Source organism: Periplaneta americana, chromosome 2, assembly GCF_040183065.1.
Source record: "Periplaneta americana isolate PAMFEO1 chromosome 2, P.americana_PAMFEO1_priV1, whole genome shotgun sequence".
Taxonomy (NCBI): domain Eukaryota; kingdom Metazoa; phylum Arthropoda; class Insecta; order Blattodea; family Blattidae; genus Periplaneta; species Periplaneta americana.
The window spans coordinates 145,843,625-145,858,615 of record NC_091118.1 but is presented as its reverse complement, the minus strand read 5'-3'; the positions used below and the strand labels follow the sequence as shown (position 1 = coordinate 145,858,615).

Here is a 14,991-nt window from a genome sequence, read left to right as displayed (position 1 = left end):
AACAATAGCTGAAGCCACAAAAACCTGTAAATGAGGCGTCCATTTCAAGTTCTTCCAATATAGACTTCTGTCGCAAATTGTTCCAGATACGGTGTCAGTCTAATGGTCCTCTAATTACGCGATACATAGGTGATTCATGAGGATTTACCGTCACTTACAGAGCTTATTTCCGAAGACATTCTGAGCAAAAAATGCCGTATAAATGTGTGTCCTAATCTCAATATTTTCAGAGTTACATTAATTTGAAGTTGTTTGTAAAATACTGTTATTCTAGTTTTAAGGGTAAAGGAATATTACAGAAAAAGAATGAACTATTCAGGAGTATAATTTCTTTAATTAGCTAGTATTCTGAAATTAAAAATGTGTTGTGAATTCCATAGTTGCTTCGTACAGATATTTTTCAATATTGAACCACAAAATTACATTTTTCTTACGCATTTATCACACAATTGCTACAAATCATGTCACTCTTGTAAATTCTTCAAGACTGTACATTACAATACATAATTAAACTGCAAAGAATGAAGTTCCTAAAGTCGTATGATCTGTAACAATTTTTGTGATAAGTGTGTAAGAATAATGTAATTTTTAGTTAGAAATTGAAAAACAAAATCTGAACAAAGCAATTAACAACACATTTTTAGCTTCAGAACATTAGACAATTAAAGAAATGATACTTTTGAATAAATTTTCTATTTGTAATATTCTTTTACTCTTAAAACTAAAGAAAAACTTTAATTTTGACTAACAATTTCAAATTAGTGAGATTAGGACACGTCATGTTTGACAATTTTTGCTCAGAATGTCTTCGGAAATAAGCTCCGTAAGTGGCGGTAAATCCTTGTGAATCACCCTGTTGTAAGCATTTAACTTTAAGCATCTGTACAGGTATTGCAACATCTCATCGTGTATGGGAAGCTTTAGGTTTTCATAATTTCAATAAACAGAATGATTTACGAAGTTTCGTACACACTTTAAATATTTCAGACAATTTTAAATAAGATTTTTTATAAGTTTGGGTCCGATTCATAATAGCTACGCAGTTTATTTTGAGACTTAATCACTAGAGTCCTGAGTTTTGTTTTAGTCGGCAAGAAACCTGCAACAGTATAATTACGTATGGAATATAGGTCAGTGACACTGAGCCCCAGACACAGTTCAGGTCTGCCTTCAGAGAGTAAGATTGTTAACAAGCCGAAACAAAATAAAAATGAAGTAGTCCGTGCAAATAATTTTGTTTTTACTTGATTTATTGTATTAGTGTAATTTCCACCATTTATTTATTCGTGTATTTATGCATGTGTAGCCTATTTACCTAGGTTCCGTCCAGTAACAACGTTCACGTGTAAAACGGGTATTCATAATTCATTTCTACAATCTGGTATGAGTGATGGTAATATACGGAGTCAAAAAATTGCAAACTTTTCCAAATGAACGAAAGTTGAAACATTAGGGCCGAAATATATTTTATATATTTCAATATTAACATTTTTCATTGTGAACATCAAAATTTCAATCCTTTCAATAACTTGTCATATTATTTACTCCTAAACTCATTTTAACTTTGATAAAATACAGGATGATTCACGAGGATTTACCGTCCCTTACGGAGCTTATTTCCGAAGACATTCTGAGCAAAAAATGTCATATAAACATGTCCTAATCTCAATATTTTTAAAAAGTCACATTAATTTGAAATTTAGTAAAATACCTTTTTTTTTTTAGTCTTAATTTGAAGGGTAAAAAAATATTATAAATAGAGAATGAAGTATTCAGAAGTGTAATTTCTTTAATTGGATAGTGTTCTGAAGCTAAAAATATACGTTATACAATGCATTACAGTGATGAATACTGATATTACGTTGTTTCCTACATTTAAATTATTTCTTAATTTATCGGTATTTAATTCATTTTTCACTAGCAGACTTAAGATCATAAGGCCTTCTCTTCCATTCAAACGGTATAAAAATGCACACCAAATATAAATAATGACACATAAAACAATGGAATGATGATGATGATGATAATAATAATAATAATAATAATAATAATAATAATAAAAATGTGGATGTGTTTAGTTAAATGTAATTCGAAGAGTTTAACAAATACAATTTAGTGTCAAATAAGACAATTTGTATTAAAGAAATATTATATTTCATAATGGACAATAAAATTTATGTATGAAAAATAAAAATCATATTTAACAAAAGTTATATCGAAGAAAGATCATAATCTAGAGATGAAAAGCAATTTTTTTGACAATCGGCTTTTGAAAGTAGTGTCTGAAGCTCCTTTATGCTAAATTATACACTATTTACAAAATAAGTAGGCTGTAGTATTATGAAATAAAATAACTTTCATTACAATAAACAACACTGTACCGGTATATATTAGTGTAAATCTGCAGTGCTTGGGAAAAGTGACATGTCAGTTTCCACAAACCTTTTTTTTATAATTTATTGACAACTTACACTGGTTTATGTCGATTTGATTTTTTTCTGTATGAATTATTGTAATGGGAGAAATACTTACGTATTTTTTTCCAAGCGAGCAGATGTTCCGTAAGTTGTCAATAAATTATCAAAAAAGGTTTGTGGAAACTGACTTACTTCACTTTTCCCAAGCACTGCAAAAATAATGTTTGATCAATGTAGGCCTACATTCTTATCATAATGTGAAAATAGCGTATTCTAGTGTAGCCTACATAGTTTAAAGATAAATAGTAAATATTAGTGTAATTGTTAAAGTGGTCTATGTTTTGTTCTGACCAACTTGACAAAACAGGAATCGCGTGAACTTCGCTTGCTACATGTACGCACTCATCCGCTATAGTAAAAACTCCAGTAATACTTGACCTTGTAGCATCCTGGGACAAAATACGGTCCCTAATAATTACCAAATATTTTGTTCCGTAATTAGTATCTTTCTGTAATAAAACGTGAATGTAGAATGATCCAAACATGTTAATTGTAGCTGGAAAACTGGTCTGGAATTGAGTATATTCGATTCGTAAATGGAAGAGACTCTGCTTTAGTTCTTAATTGTTTCACATACAGCTTACTATGATAGTTGATATGTGGAGTATATTAAATTAAGTTGGATTATAATAATCCAAAACAGACAATTATGGCTCGCCCTGGAACGTCTTCAGAAAGCGACACCCAGCGTCAACATCCAACATTTGCGGAGCACGTACACAATGCAGAACAAGAGCAGGAAGATGGCAGTTCTGTTTTCTTCGTGGCTATCTCAAAATTGCCCCTTGTCGAAGAGACGTTACAAATACTACAATATATTGGTTCAAGATTCGAGGTAAGCAGTTTAATACCTTACTAAATTAGTCACTTTCAATATACATAAGCTCAGTGAATATTAATTGATAATTAGCCTATGTAAGATGCATCGACCAGGCCACCTCATATTGTACTGTAAATTGTATTGAACCTTCGATCTCGTTACACACAACATAGTGCCGATCTCATTTTCGTTGCGTTTTTGACTGGTCATTAGACCTCGGATTTTTGGTTAAATGAATATTTCTTTTCTGTAGGGATAAACTAAAACTAGTTAAACATCTTCACATTTTGTATAAAATATGAACGTTTGAAAGCAGTTTTATGGTGCCTAAAAGTGCCCAATTTGCTCATTGAACCTATTTTTAAGGTTTTAGAGCCTAAAGTTTATTTCTATTTGTTGCGTAAGTATTTTTAAATTTTCGTGTAGCAGTGAAGAAAGTTTTGAATGTTATGGAGTGGGTACGGTTAAAATATTCTGTAATAATTTGATTGTAGGAATGAAGAAATTCCTGGAAGGTGTCTGGTTTGTTGAGCACTTGAGCTGACATAGGAATGTGATGAATCGGAAGGATACAATTCTCCCTAAAGAAATCAGCATGTCAAATATTGCTAAATTCAAATATGCATCCATTGCTTCTGTATCATTGGGAAGAATTTTTTTTCGCTTATAAAATTATTGTCGTGGCTAAGAAAAGGCAAAGTTTCACAATAGAAAATTAGAGAAAAGCATTATGTATTACAATGTCAATTATGAATGTGTTAATTGTATATTCATTGATAAATTAATTAATTTAATTGTAATATAAACAGTTATGTATTGGCAGCCTTAGAGCAATGAGGCTGATGAATTCATTAAAAATTACGTACCGGTATTCTTAATTTGACTTAAAAAATAAAGTTTCTAACCGCAATATTTTTTACCTGTTTTGTCACTGCATACCGTAATGCTTAATACTCACTAATTAATTGCATTTTTATGGTTACTGTAGTTTGTATGGATAAAACTTACATTTTAGCTGTATAAAATAATATTTTAGCTGAGTTACTTGAAATTGTATTTTTTAATCTATGTTTTAGTGCCTATTTTGATAAATTCAGGGCCTATTTTAGATGCCTAAAAGTTTTTAAGTGTCTAAAATCGAGGTCTTCTGATCATATTAAACTAAGAGATGGAATAACTCCACAGCCATACAGAAGGTACACATTAAGTAAATATATCACGCTTAGTACTACTAAATTTACATAATTCCACTCAATAAACAACTCGCACGAATAAAATATTAGTCCGTAACTAATATATTGTCTGTTTCAAATAACTGTCACAGTGCTGCCAATATCTACAAAGAAAAATAGGCTATCAGTAACAGTTTAGGTTTGATTTGTTCAGGCCTTTGGTAACCTTTCATAGGTCTATACTGTTTCTCGTTGCCAGGTAGGTAGATAATATAAGCTTGCTTATAATGAAACTTAGTAAAATTTTGTTGACAGCTGTACTGTTTAACGGCTCATCAAACCTCTTTGACATGTCACTTGTTTCCGAACTTTACGTCATCTCCACCGTTCATGCAATTTACGCAAACTGATCTTGTGGAGCCTAAATGTTTGAAAATTACTGTAAAACTAAACAATCTAAATGTAGAAAAACAGACGACTTGACAAATTACAATTTTATTCTAGTTTCAGGTACAAAATACAGCTTTTAGAGGAATTCTTCAGTATGTAAAACTGTTCGTGCTCATCTGTCTATCTCTTATTTGGAAAACACTGATGGTGTTCAGGAAACCTTTAGGATGGTTGGATTGGTATCTTTCTGTTGGACTCTACAAGACGTTAAAGCTCGGCGAATTGATCGTTGAATTAATAGAGGTACGGTAACAATGACTTACTAAGATTTAGTATATATTTTACTTAGCGTAGATTTTATTTAATAATTTTATAAGTAATTTAGTGTATATGCTGATGGCCATATCACTTAAGACAGACTATGTATTAAAGAGGTTTATTTGAACTACCGAAGGCCGTAAAATGACATAATTTGAAAATATCTGAAAACAAAATCAGTTTTATAGTATTTAGTGATCAAGTAAATTAATTTACTTCCTTAGGCTGCTGTCACTCAGAAATTGATCTAAATAACAAGATAGAAAAAATTTATGCCATAAACTGTAAATCAAAACATAAAACTAAAATATAAACAAAATCAAAACAGTGGCAATGCAAAGTGGACTTGAAAATAAAAGTGTTACTTGGCTTGCTGGTGTAGACAAGGCACGAGAGATTGGTGCAAGCCAAATAAAGTTACGTTAACTGCTGCACCAGCTATTTATCAGTCTTAAAGCTCGTATCAAATAAAAGAGACAATCAATAAGTTTCCGGACTGCCCTGAATATAGACAGCACACAAGACATAAAACACGAAGTTGTGTAGAACTAGGGAAACTTTTCGAATCTATACTAAATGCATCACTTGAAAGACAGAGGAGGAGACTGGACGTAAGGCCTATATGGAGAGAGTCCAGGAAAAATCGCAATAGGTCCTTGATATGTTCGCACAAAATCACGTGTAGAAGCTTAGTTCTTACAGAAAATCTGACTGTTTGATAGATTGACGCAACAGGGATGGAAGCAATGATCTTCAGTAATACGCGCGTGTATGTTTAACGATAGAATAAATACAAGTGCAGTTCGGAAATATATTGATTGCACCTTGTATGTCTTGGCGCGTGACGAAGCGCGTGTACAAAAAACAAAACCACCGTTCAGTGGACCTGACGCGGTTTTATCACAGTCTACTATATACAGTCACGAAGCTTGAGTTTTGAGGGTGCTAGAAACAATAGACTGTGACGGTATTATTTTGAATTGCCTGTAATGAGGCGATATTAGCTATCCTAGTGGTGAGCAACTATCTAATGTTTGCATATTTACTACGTATTGAGCTTCGCGACCGTAGGCCTATATACTAGACTGTGGTTTTATTTTATATCTTTACAACATCGTAGACTCTGTGCTCTATATGATCTGAAAGTACGGAATTAAGTGTCAACTCTTAAGAAGCGAGAAGTGGGGGGGGGGGGGAGTCCGTCTTATCATGAGACATTCGGTAATCTGAAGGGGTGGTCTCTAGTATACAATGTAGTCTGCGGGCCACTAGATGACTGCTGTTACGTAACTTCTATGGTAAATACTCACTTTTAACATAATGAAAAGTAACTTCTGAAAGCGTAGGGGAAAGTTCGTATTCTGATTTCATGTCTATCTAGTGTCTTGTCCTGTGCTTCTTGAACGGAACTTTATCAAAACAAATTTTGCACTTCTAGAATCAAAGTATTGAATCTTTTGTTTTTACAAGTAACCTAAGTCTGTTGCTGTTAATTAGTGAAACATATCCTGTCAAGTTATAGAGAAAAATTTTCCGCTAATTTCGTAAATTAAATATAAATTAGAACGGAAAAAAATAATTTCAGGGCAGACGCAGGCCAAAACGCAAAGTTTAAGAAAATAATTAACATCTTCTCTTGAGTTGCACTTAAAACTACGAAGTTTTGCATACTAACTGGTGTGGTAATGGCCTGTAATTTTTTTTTTCAGATTTTTTTATGCATCCAGTTTTCATTTAAAGAAATCGTGCATTACTATACCTTTTGTTACAGAAATTGGTTAATGAAACCACCTGGACTTTTTCTGCTTAATAATACAAATATAACTTATTGTGCAGAGACTTTTCCATATTCCTCTCCATAATTTTTTTTACAAAATTTTAATTCTGATAAAAATAAATTTGGATTACAAATTAGTCTTCTCTGTAATGTAAAAAATAAGAGCATATTTCACAGTACTTTTGCAAGATAAAGTTAATCTACTCGATAAAAGCCAGCATAAAAAGTTTCATGTAATTACCTCAAATAGTCCTTGAGAAAAAGGTTCGTAAGTATTGAAAAAGTTACAGCAAAATGAGCACAAAGTTAAACATACTCTCAGTACCTTAAACTCCTTATAGGCCTTAAAATTGTTCATATACATAATCAGGGCCGAATTTGGCCCTCAAATTTTGAGGAAGGCTCTTGAAACTACAGTATGTACTATTAAATTATATTTTTTGGTGACGTTTGATCATTTTGACTTACATCTCCCCTTACACGTCTCTATCAAATATTCTTATTTGCTCGCAGGTTTTTCTTATAGATTTTGTGCTACCAGTCGTGCCAATTCGTTACGTGGTATTCATTATCAGGAAGCTCATTTCGATGAGAATCCGCTTCGCTGCTGTCCGTGAGATCGTCTTGATCAGTCAAATGGAACCTGTGGTACGTATTTTTCAGGTGAAATTACATACAGAGATCCTTTGAACTCCCAGGGTAACGTGCATCATACGCCTGCCTTTCTATACATACTTGGATCGTTTTTACAAGAAAAAGGCGTATTAATTCACATGTACGTACTTTATGTAAAAGGAAAATTCATCTCGGTATCAAGTTCTTTAGCTACTGAAAATAGTTTAGTTTAGTGTATGGCTGCTTCAGGTGCTTAAAATTAAAAAATAATTTAAATATCTGCAGTTTTTTAGTACCACTAAAGACAATTAAATGAAACTTCGCCACAATATACTGTAATTCAAATAATATATTGAGATAAGATGAGGTTCTGGCTGATATGTACAGCTGTCAAAAAAAAAAAAAAAAAAAAGTTGCCGCACTCGTGAACAGAGAATATTTTCTAAGTCTACTTCGAATCACGGTGATGTTACACGATGCATTGCACTTGCAGAAGCAGTTTAGTAACTATGGAGTTACTCGATATTTGCATCTCGTAGAGCAGCGGTAGAGAGCTCGCTTAATGATTCGAAGATTGTGAGTTCGAGTCTTGTTAAAGTTATTTTATTTTGTTATCGTTCGTCAGCGATATGAATAATATCAAAGTTATTATTTGTATTTTGTTATCGTTCTTTAGCGATATAAATAATATTAAAGATATTATTTATATTTTGTTATCGTTTTTAGTGATATAAATAATATTCAAGTTATCATTTATATTGTTATCATTCTTTAGCGTTATAAATAATATTAAAGTTATCATTTTATTCTGTTATCGTTTTCAGAAATATAAATAATATTCATGTTATTATTTATATTCTGTTATCGTTCTTTAGCGTTATAAATATTTAAATTATAATTTTATTTTTGTTATAGTTCTTTAGCGGTATAAATAATATTCAAGTTATCATTTGTATTTTGTTATCGTTCTTTAGCGATATAACTAAAATAAATTTCATATTAGATTTGAAACAATACTGTTACATAATAGTAGTGTCAATTTTTTCTTATTATATTACATCATACTACCCTGTAACACAATAAAATGAAAAGGAATGACGAGGATTTGAACCTGAGACATTGCCATCTAAATTCCAACGTTCTTCCGACTGAGCTACGGGGGCATAACTAAAGAAACATATCGATGGCTGAGAACCAGACTGTTCTAAGTCCAACTTTTTATAAGAAAGAAATCTGTGTTTCATTGTGTTCCAGTTCTTGTCTGCATATATGAATGGAACAAAATTAGAAATATTCCCCTCCATGAAGCTATTCGACAGTGTTTAATGAAGTTTTGAATGTCAGGAGCTTAAAATAGCTCTCTTAAAAAGAGAAATAGTAAAATGGACTTCGAACAGTCTGGTTCTGGGCTATCGATATACGGAAAGATTGGCTCAATCCCCCTCCAAAACGTCCTGATGATTTGTGGAAACTCGTTCTGTATGCCTGGGATGATGCCGAGGCTGAGAACTGAAAAGACTAGTCGATTCCATACCCACTCGACTGCAAGATGTGATCTTGATGGAAGGAAGATGGACTAAATATTGAATCGTGGCTTTTTGTGTTATTATTATTATTATTTTTTTTAGCTTTTAATTGTTTGAATTTTCTAAGGTAGACGCCAGTAAGGTTGTTTAGTTTATGCCACGAAATATATTTTTGTTGAATATTATCTTTCTTTCTTTCCATTTGCAGCCATAATGTCATAATAAATAGTAATTCTAAAGTCATGGCATAATACAGTCATGAACCTGATTTTAGTTATTAAAACAGTCATAAATGAGACGGAAGCAATTATATTCTCTCTCTCTCGAACAAAAAAATATAGAAGGCACTAGGTTGTATTCGAACGCACGACCGCACGAATACAAACCCGAAACGCTACCATTACGCTATAACAAGACAGAATGCTTTAATTATAGATATCAGGGAACGTAGTCCAACAAATGTAACATCGCCTGTCTCCGAATTGCAGCGGAGATACCCGAAGGGAACTTTGTTCCTAGAGAGCGGCTACTTTTCTTTTGACAGCTGTACAGTAAAAGTTCTTAAACAATACACTTGTATGAGCGAAAGTAACATCGAAACATCTGAAAACGTCCCCATAAAATATTTTATTTTTCGTAAATAATCTGAAAAAATGCGTGCTATGTGCATTAAATGAATTTAAGTTGTTTCGTAATGTCTGTTTCATTTAATTAACTATTTTCTAAGTTACAGTCAAAGCAGTGCCCTTAAGCAGAATTCAAAAACAGAAGACTGTCATAAACCTTTCAGAACTGCTCGGTGTAATTACCAACTTATTGGTCTTAGTAGTAACTACGTATGTGTGGGCAGAAAACTTTCACAAATGCTGTGAGTACTGCTTGGATTGTGTTTCAAATAAGTGCCGAAACATCAGTAACATATTTCGGTTAAGTTACTTAATCTCAGATTATAGAATTTTATACTATTTAGTGAAATACAAATAAAAAGCGCTATTTCCTTTAATTTTGCCTCTTCTGTGTTATTAATATAGCATACAGAGTTTTCGAACTAGTTAGTCTGCTTGCCGTTCACTTTGGCTAGTTGTTTGTAACTGAAAAGAATTATTTTTTTCATGACAGAAAGAGCCAATTCAATTCAATGGAAGGAGTGATGCATCTCCCGGTAACCTATATAGATAGGCTAATAGGCGATGTGAAGCCCATAGGAGCGGTCAAAATCTTAAGCGTTGTAATATCCAAATATTTTTGGAAGGTTTTTTTTTTTTTAATTTTACGTATATTGCAACTTCAAAATGTCATATTTAGACCTTTAGTACGAAATATTGTGGTTGAAATAAAAATTATACATTTCTGCAAAGCAGTTTAAATTGAAACTTCCTAATTTCAGGGGCCACCTCGGATGCCGTCAGTAGATTCCGACTAATTGGAATGGCGAACTAACCTTGAGCATCAAGAGAAACGTGATTTTTATTCAACCAGTGTCAAAAGTTGGGTGAAATTGGATTCATCCGTCTTTTGTAACTGTTTAGAATTAAGTATTTTAATATTTCTATGATAGTAAGACTGTTCTGTTTTATTTATGCATGCTACTTTTACTGTAATATTAAAATGTTCTCTTTGTAATGAATAAATTTTATTATAACAGTCTAAAATATTTCTAGTTTTTCTTTCTCACCTTCGTACTGTCCATAAGAAAATGATCACATCTACGTATAATAGAGTGAAATACGATCTAATGCATTAATTTAGTGATAGTTTGCAGTATTTAAACTTTCGGCACCTTGTTTTTTTTATTTAGGTAGAGAAATCCTTGAAGCGACTTTGGTGCTCCATAACATGAAGTCTAACTTCAACGCATTTCTTTTATTTATGTAACATTTTATTACATTTTTATTTTCGAATTTGCTGTAGATAATTACGAAATTCACATATTCTATATTGTCAATAATGCTGAATGACCCGTTAACAGGGCGTACTCTGAACATTGAAGTTAGTGTTGGTATGGCGAAACTAACTTCATGGCTCTGCGGTGTTGTAATTTCATTTGCTTTTACGATAAAATAACAAGTGGTAGCTACTACGAACGATTTAATTAAGCATGTCATCACATGTTAAGACATTTTCAGTTTTTGTTTGTTTCTTTTTTACTATTTTATAGATATTAATTTTACTTCAGAAAGTTGCTAAAAACGATACTGTAGGCTACTTAACCACATTTTATAATAATAATAATAATAATAATAATAATAATAATAATAATAATAATAATTTATTTTAGCTGGCAGAGTTAAGGCCGTAAGGCCTTCTCTTCCACTCAACCAGCAAAAAGTATATATATATATATATATATATATATATATATATATGCATGAACTTACAAAGAATTCAACAATTTGATTTAGATGAGAGTTACATGTATACAAGAGTTATTTACGAATTAAACAACAAAATACTATGAACTATTAATTAAACACTGAAATAAACTGTGTAGCAGAATTAAGCTAAAATACATAGAATGTTAATATATTTCAAATAATATTAGATAATAGAAAGAGATTATTATGAGACAATTTTGAAAATACAGCACTATCAGGATGATGTCTAAAGAAAGAAGTAACAATGTAGTCAGTGATAGTTTAAATCAGTATGAGCATGCACAGAAAATCCAATTTTATATCTTCCAAATTATAGAACCCTTTAGATTCTGAATAAGTATGGAGAATCTACTAAAATGGAAGTGTCGAAAAATAAATTTCAAAGTATACAATGAAGATTTAAAGAGCTCAGCCATAAATATGGCGTCGTTACTGAGAGCTCAAAGTGCTGTAGGGTCCTGAAACTTTGGTCACACATAGATTAGTGTCTGCAGATTTTTTACAGTAAAACGAAAAAGTTATTTTTGACCAGAAATAGTCTACATTTCACCCGTGTCCTTCCCTAATTAAGTGGACTACCAATTTTTTCTGCTTATAATTTAAAGCTCTTCTATTTGTGGATGTTATTCGTATTTAAGAACATGGTTACTGAAAATTCTAAATTAATTAGAATATTAGGTTGACGCATTAGTTCGTTGCGTGTTTTTATTAAACCTAAACTTATTTATTTCACATTAACAAAACGCATGAAGTATCTAATAAATAATATATTCTCCTGCATTGATGACGGACTCCAATGCTTGGTTATTGAAGAAGACTTCACGGAGATTGTTGATAAGAGCAGAGAACATGATCTGTGGCAGAAAAATGTGGATGTGGAATAATCTCCCAACCGAGCTCTTGGATAACCATTTTTTTAATGTTATCAGTTTGCTGACTGTCATTTGTTACGCTTCAAAATCACTTGATGTCTTCCCGGTCAGTTTTCTTGAATTGCGGCCTCAAAGAGAAATTGTTGGCAATAAATGGTTACATTCCTCTGAAGAAATTCCTAGTAGATTACTCCTCCTTTGTCCCACCAGATGTACAACTTTAGTTTGAACGTGGAAAGACACCAGCTTTTTGCACGATGAGTGTTTCTTTGTTGGACTTGTTAAATTAAAGCGGGGAGTATGAAGAGAAAAACGAAAAGAAATATCGAACTTATATTTCAAATCCCAAACATTCTTACAGTCCAAACCATATTCACAATAACAATACCGAACAGGATAAACGTTCCAAACAATTAACAGTTACTTGGAATTACAGAGATTCTATGAACAGTTTAGAATACCGGAGCATAGGCTATACTACATATGAAGGGTTCAGAGCCATAGTGGTCCAAGAGCCATTTATTAAAAACGGAGAAAGCAAGGGTTAAAGTTAAGTGAATACCATAGTTTAATGAAGATTGACAAATCATTTAGTTTTAATGTGTATACTTCATATTACTTGCTATATGTTCCCATTGAATTGTGGTAATAACTTCAATTTAACCCTTGTTTTCTACAGTTTTAATAAATGGCACTTGGCCCACTATGGTTCTGAACCCTTCATATGACGTAAATATCAAAAGCTATTAGTAATTTTATGAAAGATTCTACGTACATTTATTCCTTCTTAACTTCGACAATATTTTATATATATTATTATAATGTACCGGTACCGAAGTACATATGATATTTCCATGCAGATATTCTGCGTCATCATACGATGAAAGAGTAATGGAACGGAGAAAAATTCTCTCCGGCGCCGGGATTTGAACCCGGGTTTTCAGCTCTACGTGCTGACGCTTTATCCTCTAAGCCACACCGGATTCCACCCCGGCGTCGGAAGAGTCTTCTCAGTTTTAAGTTCCAACTCTTGGGTTCCCTCGGTGGAATCCGGTGTGGCTTAGTGGATAAAGCGTCAGCACGTAGAGCTGAAAACCCGGGTTCAAATCCCGGCGCCGGAGAGAATTTTTCTCCGTTCCATTACTCTTTCATCGTTCGACAATATTGAGCTGGCCTTCTATGCCCAAGGTTGCGGGTTCGATTCCGGGCCAGGTCGATGGCATTTAAGTGTGCTTAAATGCGACAGGCTCATGTCAGTAGATTTACTGGCATGTAAAAGAACTCCTGCGGGACAAAATTCCGGCACACCCGGCGACGCTGATATAACCTCTGCAGTTGCGAGCGTCGTTAAATAAAACATAACATCGACAATATTGCCATTCAGACACATTTACAATACTAAATTTCTTTTGTGAAAATTCACACATGGAAGGAATTTACAATAAATGACAATCCTTTGGGATGGTGTCCCTTTCCCCTGTATGTAGTTATCCAACCAGAGAGGGTAAAACGTGGACTGAAATCGAAACGTTAAATAGAAATAATGCTGTGTAAATAACCGTATAAAAATAAAGATAGCATGTCCAAAGCATCTTCGGTATTAGGGAAGCTGAAAACTTGAATTCAATGTTCCTATTATTTTTTTTGTAGTAGTTCAGTATTTTATCTTTATAGGTACTTAAAATAAGAAGAAAATAAAGGTAAAATTTATTTATATTCTAAATTTTATGTATTTGTACAATGTCGTTAACTTTAATGATGGGATTCATTACAATTTCTTCAGAGCAAAAGAAGTACATACTAAATGTACTAACAAGGAAAGGACACGCTCTGTATATCCCCGAATGGAATAAGATTGTGTGAGATGAAAGTACAATAAGTACTGTTTAAAGTCATACCTGGTATGGGTGGCCAATGACCCCTCGTTTTGAAAATATTGGCTATTGTTTGTGACATATTTCCGTTAGGTGCTTAATTGGGAAACATTAGACTGTTTAACAGCGTAGCCATATGGTTGGATGCTGAGTTGTTATCCAGGCAACCTAAGTTCGAATCTTAACCGGTTCAATTTTTTCTTTTAATAATGATTAATATTGTGATCACATTAATCTATTTACATATATCGTATTTCTCAATGTACTGAACGCTTCATCATGTTTTAAACAAATTATAATTAGCTAACATTGTATTGTAAAGGATAAACAATGAAATATTGCTCATGTAGGCAGGTAAGTTGTGTCACTGGTGTCTGTTCTGTTTCTGTAGCAGATATTCCACTTCATTGTGTCCCGATTCATTATGATAAATGTCATAAAAACACACAAAACATACATATTTCCTGCACCATGCACAGCAAATGAAAGAAGGTTGTCCACAGTCACACGCATTTTTCCGCACTTCTACTGCGAAACAGATATTCACATTCACAAACACTTCTCATTCGTTTATTAATTTTGATGCATACCACGCATATTTCAACATGGCTTTGAATATAGGAGCTGACAACTGAAAGTGAATAAAAAAAATTAATAAAAATAATATCAAGATTTAAAAAATGAGAAGGCATTAGGATTCGAACTCAAGTTGCCTGGATGACAACTCAGCATCCAACCATATGAGCTACGCCATTACACAGACTGTTTTCCTATT

At 32.7% G+C, this 14,991-nt stretch overlaps 1 protein-coding gene across 1 annotated transcript; it reads left to right on the top strand.

The window, feature by feature from the left end:
• The first annotated feature begins 3,125 nt into the window (after positions 1–3,125).
• LOC138695306 (uncharacterized) lies at positions 3,126–10,747 on the top strand. Its single transcript, XM_069819733.1, has 4 exons — positions 3,126–3,312; positions 4,974–5,162; positions 7,468–7,602; positions 10,483–10,747. The coding sequence occupies exons 1-4, from the start codon at positions 3,127–3,129 to the stop codon at positions 10,516–10,518; spliced, it is 546 nt and encodes a 181-aa protein (XP_069675834.1). The 5' UTR covers position 3,126; the 3' UTR covers positions 10,519–10,747.
• Positions 10,748–14,991: the final 4,244 nt, after the last annotated feature.

Excerpts from the sequence above, each read along its gene's own strand:
- LOC138695306 (XM_069819733.1), top strand. The coding sequence starts at position 3,127 with ATGGCTCGCCCTGGAACGTCTTCAGAAAGCGACACCCAGCGTCAACAT. Across the intron at positions 5,163-7,467 it reads TGATCGTTGAATTAATAGAG|GTTTTTCTTATAGATTTTGT; the intron begins GTACGGTAACAA and ends ATTTGCTCGCAG. Across the intron at positions 7,603-10,482 it reads TCAGTCAAATGGAACCTGTG|GGGCCACCTCGGATGCCGTC; the intron begins GTACGTATTTTT and ends TCCTAATTTCAG.